Raw genomic sequence first — 12,710 nt, forward strand, 5'->3', positions numbered from 1 at the left:
ATATATATATATATATATATAAAATCAGCAAAAAAATGGAATGAACTACTGATATACAACAACATAAACACAAATTATGCTGAGGGAAAGACACCAGATTTAAAAAAAAAAAAAGAGTACTCACAATATGATCACATTTATACCAAGTTCTAGAAAATGAAAACTAATCTACAGTGACAGAAAATGTATCTGTGGTTGTCTAGAGCCAGGGTTATAGGGAGGGACAGAATCAGAAGAGGATAGGAAAACCGGTCAGGTGCGGTGGCTCACGCCTGTAACCCCAACACTTTGGGAGGCCAACGCGGGTGGATCACCTGAGATCAGGAGTTTGAGACCAGCCTGGCCAACATGGTGAAATCTTGTCTCTACTAAAAATACAAAAATTAGCTGGACATGGTGGCTGGTGCCTATAATCCCAGCTACTCAGGAGGCTGAGGCGGGGAAATTGCTTGAACCCAGGAGGTAGAAGCTGCAGTGTGCTAAGATCACACACCACTGCACTCCAGCCTGGGCAAGAGAGTGAGACTCCGTCTCAAAAAATAAAAAGAAAACCCCTGGAGATGATGGAAGTGTTCTGAACTTTGACTGCAGTAGTGCTTCTATGCATGAATGCTAACTTCCAAAACTCACTGAACTGCAAACTTCAAATCTCTATGTCAGGCTCAGGTACTGAGAAGCCTGATCTAAGACAGACACATTTGGGATCGGGAAGTTGAGGAAGTTTTCTGACTAATGAATTTGATTTCTCCTCTAAGAAAGTGAAGTCATATGCTGGAGGGTAGAATTTATCAGAGGTTTGAGGAGCATGGCAAAGGTCTGAAATAATCACAGAAGAAAAGAGAACTATTTGACCAGAAAAAATAATAAGATAGTCTGGCTATGGTATACTTGAGACTGACGATCATGAATGTGTATTGTTATCAATTAACTCTTGTATAACTCTCTTTGGCAGCACATGAAACTCACCTTAAGGGAGGGACAAAATAACTGGATTCATACAAGATTGAGTTTTGTCAGATTAATGCAAAAATATACAAGTGAGATATGGTAGGTAAATAATAGCCTCCAAAAACATTTACACCCTAATTCCCCAAAACCCACGTGAATGTGACCTTACACGGCAAAAGGGACGCTGTATATGTGATTAAACTAAGCATACATGCACAGATTATCTGGATGGGCCAATGTAATCACAAGGGTCCTTACAAGTGAAAGAGGAAGGCTGGACAGTGAGAGGAGGAGATAAAACAACAGAAAACTATCAGTGATGCCACATGAGAAAACTCAACCAACCACCACTGGCTTTGAAGATGGAAGAGGGCCACAACCCAAGACATTTGAGCAGCCTCTATTATAGAAACTGGAAAGGCAAAAAAACAGATCCCCTCCTAGAGCCTCCAGAAGGAATACAGTCTTGCTGATACCTTGATTTTAGCTTAGTGAGATCCATTTTGGACTTCAGATTTCCAACTGTAAGATAACTAGTGTTATTTTAAACCACCAAGTTTGTGTAATTTGTTACAGATTAAGTAAGAGTTTTCCTAAAAAGAAAGGCTGTGGTATCTAATCTGGGTAAGATGGAAATTAAATAGAGGAGATGACTGATGGATGGGATGAGGAGAAATAGAGGGGTTGACAGCCATAAAGGATATAAAGTAGATATAACGGCTATGTATATATAATACATAAAGTAGATAAAATGCCAGCTAAATGGCATTTTGAAAATAACTCTCAAAAACAGAGTAGATGAAAAATAACCTGGAAAAAGTAATACAGGTCAAGGAGACTAACAACACCATTTTACTACTTTATATTCTTTCCATGAGCAAAAAATCCCTCTTACTCATCTTTGTATCCCAAACATCCAGTATAATGCCTGCACATACTCAGCATGCAATTAATGTTTGAGGAATAAATTAATGAACTTATTTATATCATTGTTATCTCAAACTACTCTTAAAAAGAAGATATATAAATACTGAGGGCAAGAGGAAAAAAACTGAATTGCTAAGGGCACAAAGCTAATTGGAGGCCGAATCGAAAGGGACAAAAGACCTTAACTTCTCCTCATCTCTTCCTGGATATCATATGCCACCACCTCAGGAAATCACCAAATGAAACCTTAAAAAAACTTAAAAGATACTCAAAATTCCCATACTCTGATTTGCACATAGCACCAAAAAGTTGAAAAGGGACAGAGGTTGGAAATCTGAATGACTGTATTTGTTAGAGGTTTTCTGTATATTGAGAATGCGTTCCACTTCCCTCCTCTATCCCAGAAGCAGAAGTAATGAGAAGGGATACAGTGAACAGACATTATTTTTCTGCCGCCCAGCAACACTTTCCTTAGGGTAACTATTCCTCCCTCATTTCATGTGGCCTATTCACCAGGGTGCTCACCCCTGCCCATCTCTGGGTTAAAAATATAACTCAGTCTAACCAAAGTATCCCATGTCTCCGTAGTCAAAGCAAATGATGCAGGTAAACTGAAAATCCTACCCAAGACTTTCTGCTATGACTAGTAGAACAGATTGCCTCTTGCTCAGAGCATATGGAGTTAGAGCTGCTGGCAGCCTCAGTCCTCAGTCACAGGTAATAAGTCCACACACAGAGGAAGGCAGAAGCAAGAGCTGAAAATACGGGTTCGATGATTTTATTTATTTATTTTGAGACGGAGTCTTACTCTGTCGCCAGGCTGGAGTGCAGTGGTGCAATCTCAGCTCACTGCAACCTCCTCCTCCCAGTTTCATGCGATTCTCCTGCCTCAGCCTCCTGGGTAGATGGGACTACAGGCACGTGCCACCACATCCATCAAATTTTTGTATTTTTCGTAGAGACAGGGTTTCACCATGTTGGCCAGGATGGTCTCGACCTCTTGACCTCATGATCTGCCAGCCTCGGCTTCCCAAAGTGCTGGGATTACAGGCATGAGACACTGTGGCTCGCCGATGATATTATTTCATCCCTGGATCCAGCTGTATCTCAAGATAGAGCCACCAAATAAATGCCATCCCCCAACCTTTCATTTTATTTTAGGTTTGCTACTTTGAAGTAGATTTCTCTCAGTTACAATAGCAAGAACACTAACTTAAAAGTGTAGGAAACAATTGCCTCTACAGTTGATACACAGGCCCAGCAAATCTATTGTTTCTTGTTTGTTTGTTTGTTTGTTTGTTTGTTTGTTTGTTTTGAGATGGAGTCTTGCTCTGTCGCCAGGGCTGCAGTCCAGTGGCCGGATCTCAGCTCACTGCAAGCTCCACCTACCAGGTTTACGCCATTCTCCTGCCTCAGCCTCCCGTATGGCTGGGACTACAGGCGCCCGCCACCTCGCCCAGCTAGTTTTTTGTATTTTTTAGTAGAGACGGGGTTTCACCGTGTTAGCCAGGATGGTCTCGATCTCCTGACCTCGTGATCCGCCCGTCTCGGCCTCCCAAAGTGCTGGGATTACAGGCTTGAGCCACCGTGCCCGGCCCATCTATTGTTTCTCTAACTCCAAGTGAAGCTGTTCAGGAATCACAGTTATGACTCTCCTCTTCCTTCTGTCTAGATGTTCAACAGAAAAGAGACTGTTATATAAAGTGCTCTGGTCACTGAAAATGTTTAGTATAAAAAAGATGGATTTTACAGAGATCTCTGCATTATGTGAAAATAGATTCTTGGTTTCTAAGCTCTCACCTAATTCAAATATTCCATATTGCCTTTTCTTTTGTACAGCTACCAACAGTCAAAAGAGGCTCAGAACAATATGGACACACCAAGTTTCCCTAATTTCTGTCAAGAAAGGCATATGACAAACCCAAACCCAAGTCCCGGTTTACAAGCTAATTTTACTTAAGTTTCTAGTACCTGTAGTCAGATTGAAAAAAGAGAACAGAAGTGGATATATTCCCCCAAAGGACTGATCAAAGATAATAAGAATAAATAATAAATAATTTTCAACATCCAGATATTAACTTCCAGGCTACTGGTCAAGAAACCCCCCAAAAATAGGCTGGGCACAGTGGCTCATGCCAGCAATCCCAGTATTTGGGAGGCTGAGGTGAGAGAATTGCTTGAGCCCATGAGTTCGAGACAAGCCTGGCCAATACCATGAGACCCTGTCTCTACAAAAAATTTAACAATTAGCTAGGTGTGGTGACATTTACTTGTAGTCCCAGCTACTTAGGAGGCTGAGACGGAAGGATCACTTGAGCCCAGGAAACTACTGCAGCCTGGGTGACAGAACAAGACCTTGTTTCAAAAAAAAAGAAAAGGGCAAGAAAGAAAAGAAACACCCAAAAGAAAGATGAAACTAAAAGAGGAACCAAATCATAAAGGGCTTTTACAAAATTACTTCAGCACATACAAACAAAATGGTTTGTGAATTATACTTATATTTTAAATCTTGGCATTTTATTCAAATCACCATATGAAACAGTACTACTATTCCTTATAAATTACCAACAGCTTTACCTTGCTTCTTGTCTTCACTTTTGACTTGCTCTTCTGTTTTCTTTTCAATTTCTTCTTATTTAATATTTTCTTATTCCTAAAATTAAAAGAAAATGGGAAAAAACATATGAATGTTCATATTAGGACATACAAAGCTATCAAAATGCGTATTTCCAAAATAGACATTTGGATCTTTTCTTGCAAACTTTCTTTATGTGAAACAATATACTTTACATACACATATAAGATACTAACATATAAAGTAGCTATTGAGAAGATAACATGGGACGGCTAAGCAATATATATTAAATGATAATAAAATTTGAATTCTGCAAAACATATATAAACTTAAAACATTAAAAGGCATTAAATGAAGTATTTTATCCTTTATCCATAGTGGGGATGTTTACAAATATCAGTAATGTTTCCAAGAAAAAAATGTGCTCTTTTTGGTAGTGAGGGTTACAGCGCAAAGGGACTTAAAAGCCCCTTTTTGCTAAACTACTATAGGAAAATTCCCAACTCGTATACTTTATGTATCCAGCAACCAGTCTGGATACATTCATTATCTCATAGCCCTAAGACCAAATTATTCTTTAAGCAAAAGGAAGCCTCTGAATAACTTTGAGAAACAGAAAAAAATATGTGATAAAGAATAAGAATTATGGTGCAAGAAACAAGAAGCAAGGAAAACATTTTATTTTCATTTCACTTAATATGTTTTATGTTCACCATGCTGAGATACTAGGTAGTAAAGACACAAAATGAAAAAGACAGTTCTTGTCCTCAAGGAGCTCAGAGACTTGAATGGAAAGCACAGTTTAGTGATCTAACAAGAGGATGCTACTGCTGTAATAAAGAAAAAAGGGGTAAAGGAGGAGCAGGAGGGAAAAAAGAGGGAATGAGGGGAGAGCAAAGGGGAGGAGGTTGTTCCAGATGCTGAAGAGGTCAAGTCCTTAAGATTTGGTAACTAATTTAGTGAGAGCAGTGACAAAATAGAAAAGTTTAAAGCCTAGGTCACCTGGAGGTAGACAATGTCATTCATAAAAATCAAGAAGTCAGAAGGAAGAGTTAGTCTGCTGGAAAAAAAGTAATGGGTTTGATTTTGAAGATATTTAACTTCAAAATACCAAAATGTCAACAAATAGATAAGAGTAACAGGCAGATGAAAATGTTATCCTTGACATTTCCTTCAGTTTCACTCTTGAAATCAAAATAATCACAAAATCTGGTCAATTTTATCTCATCAACAGTTCTTGAATCTGTCCACACCATCTTTACTGCTGCAATGCTAATAAGCTAGGTTACCACCACCTCTTACCTGGACCACTGCAAATGTTTAACTCATTTCTGCACATCCATACCCTTCAATCCATTCTTCACACAGGAACCTAACTGAACTTTTAAAGACACAAACCTGAGTGGATAATTCCCCAGCTTAAAAATCAGTATCTTCTCAATTCTCTGAAGATAAAGTCCAAAAGCACCAACATCGTTTAAAAGATCCTCTTCCAATAACTGACCTCCACCCATCTATCCTGCCTCATTTTGCATTCTTTTCCACCTGATTCATCATACTCCAGCAAGAAGGATATTCTTTCAGTTGTCTGAACCTGTTAAGCTTCATACAACTTTCACAAAGGTTTTCCCTCTTCCTGAAATTCTCTACCACATCTTCTCCTGCTAACCACTACTTATCTTTGAGGTCTCAGCATAAGTGTCACTTAAGACTAACTCCCCACACTAGATGAGTTTCCCTAATATACACTCTCAGTTCATCGTATACTTATGTTTCATTGTATAGTCAATAACCGTAATTATGTATGGAACTGTTTAATGTATTGCTTCCTCGCCAAGCTATAAGCTCCAACAGTGCAGAGGCTCTATCTTTCTTGTTCACTACTCTAGCCTGTGTCCAGAAAAGTTCCTGGGATATAGTACTCAACAAGTATTTTAAGAGAAAGAGAAAGTATAAGAGAAAGAGTGAGGAAGAGGATAAATGCGGAAGTTGAGAGCTACAGCTACATGCCTTACTCAGAGATTAAAATAAGGTATCTACATCTATGGTATGGATACATGAGTGCATTTAAAGCATATCTAGCCAGAAAGGCCCACTAAGGAGTTATCCATGGGATTATTTTGCACAGACTTTAGTACAAAGGAGGTCATGGAAACTATGTATGTGGATGAGATTTTCACAAGATAGTATGCCATAAAAGTAAAGAGAAAGAGAAAGATTAACAGTACCAAATGCTAAACATAAATGCATATACCTGCTTATAGAATCTACTCAACTACTAGCACTGTGAGGGCATGCCGAATGTCTATTTCAACTGTGTACTTTCAGCACCTGCATCAATGTGAAACATCATGGATGGTCAATAAATACCACATGAACAAATAAACAAATAAAACACAATAAGTATTCTTTATACTATTTACGAAACCAACTTTCCTCTATATTAAAGATTACCTGAGTGAAATCAAGTATTTGAGCAACAGGAATACATAACTACTAAGAGGTTAGCCCCTTCTATATAACTTATAAAAGCATCAAAATTTATCCCAAACCAATTTTCAGAGAAATAGAATATATAAATCCAAATTCAGATAGACTTCCTAAAGACTAGTTATAACTGACTTAAATTTTCTCAATTAGAGACCAATTTTTGTGTCTGTTTTATCTAATGGAACTTCTTTAAAGTTCAAATGACTTTACGTACATTTCTAAAATACTTCTTTCTATGCATGATGGCATTTAATTGGTTGTAACAATTCTAATGAATCTGAACCCATCAATTCTTAAGTATAGACCATCCAAGAATTAGCTATTCCCAAATTAATTATAAATTACTTTTACTGTGTGTTTTCTTTTTTTGTTGCTGCTGATTTGGTTTGTAGAGGTAGAGCTAGAGGTAGAGGTAGAGGTTTTCTAAAAGAGCCAGTAATAAGTTGAAAATTATACAAACAAAATTTGTATTCAACAGTGGAAAATGTAAAAATGCCATTTGCTAGTAATATAACACACCATTATATCTCTATATTTGAGAACTAAGCTTAAACCTTTCACAATATCTGAGGACAGAAATATAAAAGAGAAACTCTAAAAACCAGTCTTACACATTTACAATTTACCTTGAAATTTCTGATGATTTAGGGCTTGATATTCTAAATCAATCGAAGCTTAATGAAGAATGTCTGGAATTGGTCCTGTAAGACTTTTAGTCCTCTCACAAAAATAACTTCATATCCATGAGATTTGAAAGAATTGTGGTTGACAATAAAAGGGAAAGGCTATTAACATGTCTTAAATATTTATTTTAAAATATTTACTTTTAAAAATTCCAAAAAGATTTTCTTAAGAGCTACGCCTTTTTTTTTTCTTTAAGAAAACCAAATCTTCTGCAGTATAAGAACAAGAATTTGCAAATTGTCTCAGTGATATAGATCAACAGTTTCTCTATCAGCTTATTACTGAGTATACTTTATACCAAAAATAGAGTCATAATTTTAAAACCTCTTTCACTCAAATCTGCTTCTTTATTTGTAAAATAAAGAGATGAAGGAGACTGAGGTTTCTTCTAAATCCTGTAAAATGCTAAGATTTTAATAAATCCAAATTTACAGAACTTCTGGAATAAAATGGTTTCAATCTTTTGCTTAATTTCCCTTAGTAATAAGAAATAAAAAATTCCTGAGGCTGTGATCTAAAGCAGGAATAGGGAATTTTTTTCTGCAAAGGGCCAGATAGCAAATATTTTACACTTTGTGAGTCACAAGATCTCTGCTGCAACTACTCAATGGTTACAGCATGAAAGCAGCCATTGGCAGCACATAAAGAGAGGAGTGTGCATATATTACAATAAAACTTCTGAATTTCACAAAATGCTCACAAAACATTCTCTTCCTTTTTTATTTCATTTCAACCTTTTAAAATGTAAAACCATTTTTAGCTCACAGGCTACATAAAAACAAGAATTGGGCCTCACTGGTCTGTGGGTCATTGTTTGCTCACCCCAGATCTTGGGCATATTTTGATAAACACGTCCATATCAGAAAGGAAAAAAATGCTTTATAGCTATGAGTATGCAGCACAGATAAAACTATTCAAAACATCACCACGCTTATAAAAACAAGCACTCCTAAAATTATCTGCCTTTTCTTTTTATAAAGATAAACTTCGGACTTCCACTTCCCTAAAGTAAGTGATTAGATAGGAGGCAGGCCAATGCGCCTGCTTCAAAGGCTAGAATAACCAACACAAGAAAGCTGTGGAAGCAATGAGGATTAAAAGAACAAAAAATCCAGAGATGGAAGAGCACTTTCAAGGCAGCTGACACCACTGGCTTGTTCTTCCATGTGGGTCATTGCAGAGTTTGGGCATGAGTAAGGACTGAGTTTGGCTTAAGCAGAGGAACTCTAATAAAGGAAACAGGAGACTAGTAGTGCTTTAGATGTCCACGTGGGGTGAAATGACAGACTAGAATCTAGAAAAGCTCCAGATACATAAACAGCTTTCCCAGTGGTATATCTCCTCAGAAATGGAACACTGAAGGACGATAGAGAGGCTGGGTCAAGGCTGGGCGTGGTGGCTAACGCTTGTAATCCCAACACTTTGGGAGACTGAGGCAGGCAGATTACTTGAGGTCAGGAGTTCAAGACCAGCCTGGCCAACATGGTGAAACCCCGTCTCTACTAAAAATGCAAAAAAATTAGCTGGTTGTGGTGGTGCACGCCTGTAATCCCAGCAACTCAGGAGGCTGAGGCAGGAGAATCGCTTGAACCTGGAAGGCAGAGGTTATGGTGAGCCAAGAGCCAAGATTGTGCCACTGCACTCCAGCCTGGGCTACAGAGCAAGAGTCCATCTCAAAAAAAAAAAAAAAAGAGAGAGAGAGAGAGAGAGGCTGAGTAAAAAGGGAAGAGAAAACTTCTGTAAGAAGACAGATTCCTAGTAGACGGAGGGAGTGGTCTCTGTAATTCCTCACCGGATTGAGATAATCAAACTCCTCATTCTATCTGTCTGACACAGCAAAGAGCAAACTTCTCTGGGAGAAAACACATCATCTGAAAGAAAATCATGTTCATTCATACACAGTGTTACTCTAGTTTGGGGACACTAAGTAAACACATTAAGAGACATCAAAAGAAGCAAAACATGTGGCAGACACATAATCAAGAGAAAACCAGAAAATTAGACTCACAGAAAACCCAGATATTAACATTAGGAGGCAAGTACCTGAGAAGCAGAGATTAACAAAGTGTGTAAAATAATGGAATTGGCAATTTTCAGCAAAATTTATAAAAAAAAGAACCAAGCGGACATTCTGAAACTGAAAAACAAACATCTGAAATTAAGAACTTCTCATATGATTTTAAGAGCAGAGTGAGTTACAGGAAAACAGGTTTCACAGACTTGCAAACAGGCCAAAAATAAATAAATAAATAAATAAATAAATAAATAAATAAATAAATAAATTCAATCACAGAAACAAAAATGGGATAAACAAAACAGAGAATGAGACATGTGGGACAAAGTCAAATGGTCTCATATTCATATAACTGGAATCCCAGAAAGAGAGAAAAAGGAATGGAACAAAAGCAATACATGACAAGATAATTACTGACAATTTCCCAAAAGTGAAGAAAGAAATCAACTGAGAGATTCAAGAAACTCAGGGAACTTGAAGCAGGAAAATGCAAAGAAAAGCATACCTAGGCACAGTATGGTCATAGTGCTAAAAGCAAAGCATAAAGAGAAAACCTTTACAGCAGCCAGAGAAGAGATACACTTAAAGGAACAATAAAATTGACAGTTTCCATTCTTTGTGTTGAAAAGTGCTGGGGGGTGGGGAGGGGAGGTGGTGGACTGGAGGGATGGGGTTAGAGGTTGGGGAAGCAACCTGGAATCATATAAGCTTTAAGAATGTATCTTTTAAGAACGAAGACAAAATAAAGATGTTTTAAATCCATGAAAGCTGACATAATTCACATAAAGGATTCTAAAAGTATCCTTTAAGAATGAAGACAAAATAAAGATGTTTTAGATCCATGAAAGTTGACATAATTCACTGTCAAGAGACCAATATTACAAGAAATACTGAAGGAAAGCCTTCCTTTAATAACTGTAATATCATAATTTTAAACGAAAGGATACATGCTAAAAGGATAGAAAACGATGTATCACAAGCACACCCACCAGTGTCCCAAAAAAAGTTGGTGTGGCTATTTTAATATTTGACAAAGTAATTTTTAAGGCAACAGTATTATAAGAAATGGGACGAGCATTTCTAAATGGCAAAAGGGTCAAATCATTAGGAAATCATAACAATCCTAAATTTGAATGCATCCAGTAACACAGCTTCAAAACATATAAAGCAAAATTGACAGAAGTAAAATGAGAAAATACAAATCCACAATTGAAAGAGTAGATTTTAACATACCTCTCTGTAACTGACAGAACAAGTAGAGACCAAAACAGCACTGACATAGAAAAATTTGAAAACATGATTAATCGGCTGGGTGCGGTGGCTCACGCCTGTAATCACAGCACTTTGGGAGGCCAAGGCAGGTGGATCACAAGGTCAGGTGTTCAAGACCAGCCTGACCAACATGGTGAAATCCCATCTCTACTAAAATACAAAAATTAGCCAGGCATGGTGGCAGGCACCTGTAGTCCCAGCTACTCAGGAGGCTGAGGCAGGAGAATCGCTTGAACCCGGGAGGTGGCAGTTGCCGTGCACCAAGATCACACCACTGTCCTCCAGCCTGGGCGACAGAGCAAGACTCCGTCTCAAAACAAACCAACAAACAAACCATGATTAATCAACCTGACTTAACTGGCATACATACAGAAACATATCCAACAACAGTAGAATGCATATTCTTTTCAGTGCATATAGAACATTTACCAAAACATAATATGCTGGACCACAGACCAAGTCTAAACTAATTTCCAAGGACTGAATCATAAGGTAATTCTCTGGTCACTGAAAACTTAAACCAGAAATAAAAAAAATAAAAAAAAAACAAGAAATTCCCAAATGTTTGGCAATCAAAGAAACAAGACTTCTAAATAAACTATCGGTCAAAGAACTAGTCACAATGGAAATCAGAAAGTGTTTTCCATAAAATGAAAATGCAATATGGCATAACAAAATTGGTAGAATGCTGCTAAAGCAGTACTTCCACAAAATGCATAGCTTTTTGCATACACATAAATGCATATATTGAGAAAAAACACTGAAAGTAAATTATCTAGACTTACAACTCAAGAAGCTAAAAAGAAAACCACAAATTAAATGCAAAATATGTAGTAGAAAGGAAATAAAAATAAGAGTAGATACCAATGAAATGGAAAGCAGACATTCAATAGAGATTATCAAGAGCCAAAAATTAGTTCTCTGAAAAGATTAGTATACGCAACAAAAAGACAAAAAATAAATGCTGTTGAAGATGTGGAGAAAGTAGAACTCATATACTATTGATGGGAATGTAAATTAGTACAACCATTGTGGAAAATAGAATGGAGGCTCCTGAAAAAACTAAAAACAGAACTACCATATGATCCCGCAATTCCACTACTGGGTATACATACAAAGGAAAAAAATCCGTATGTTGAAAAGATAGCAGAATTCCCATGTTCACTGCTACACTATTCACAATAGCCAAAATGTGGAATCGACCTATGTTTCCACGAGCAGATGAATAGATAAAGAAAATGTGATATATATACACAATGAAATACTATTTAGTGATTAAAAAAAGAGTAAAATTCTGTCATTTGCAGCAACGTGGATGAGCTTGGAGGACATTATCTTAAGTTAAAGAAGCCAGACAAAGAAAGATGAATATGGCATGTTTTTACTCATATGTGGAAGCTAAAAAAGTTGATCTCATAAAAGTAGAGAGTAGAAGAATTGTTGAAGAGTAGCCAGAGGTTGGCTAATAGATGCAAAATCAGACCTAGAAAGTAGGAGTAAGTTTGAGTGTTATATAGCATCACAGGGTGACTATCATAAACAACAATGTATCATACAACTTCAAACAGCTAGAAGACAGGATTTTGAATGGTCTCATGACAAAGAAATGATAAAATGATAAATGTCTGAGGTGATAAATATGCTAATTATCCTGATTTGATCATTACACACTGTAAACATGAATCAAAATATATTATACCCCCGTATATGTACAATTATTTGTGAATTAAATATATAACAATATTTTTAAATAAAATGAAATAAATATAAACCTAGAGCAAAAATGGTCAGGAAAAAAGT

General features: G+C 37.0%; 1 protein-coding gene across 1 annotated transcript in view; it reads right to left on the reverse strand.

Annotated features, from left to right (window-relative positions):
• MYCBP2 (MYC binding protein 2) overlaps positions 1-12,710 on the reverse strand; it is a 300,774-nt gene that overhangs the window by 265,705 nt on the left and 22,359 nt on the right. Inside the window, 1 exon segment of the mRNA XM_017854221.1 lies at positions 4,453-4,528. Within this exon segment, the coding sequence (XP_017709710.1) occupies positions 4,453-4,528 (76 nt within the window).

Source organism: Rhinopithecus bieti, unplaced genomic scaffold (genome assembly GCF_001698545.2).
Source record: "Rhinopithecus bieti isolate Rb0 unplaced genomic scaffold, ASM169854v2 scaffold_36004, whole genome shotgun sequence".
NCBI classification, from domain to species: domain Eukaryota; kingdom Metazoa; phylum Chordata; class Mammalia; order Primates; family Cercopithecidae; genus Rhinopithecus; species Rhinopithecus bieti.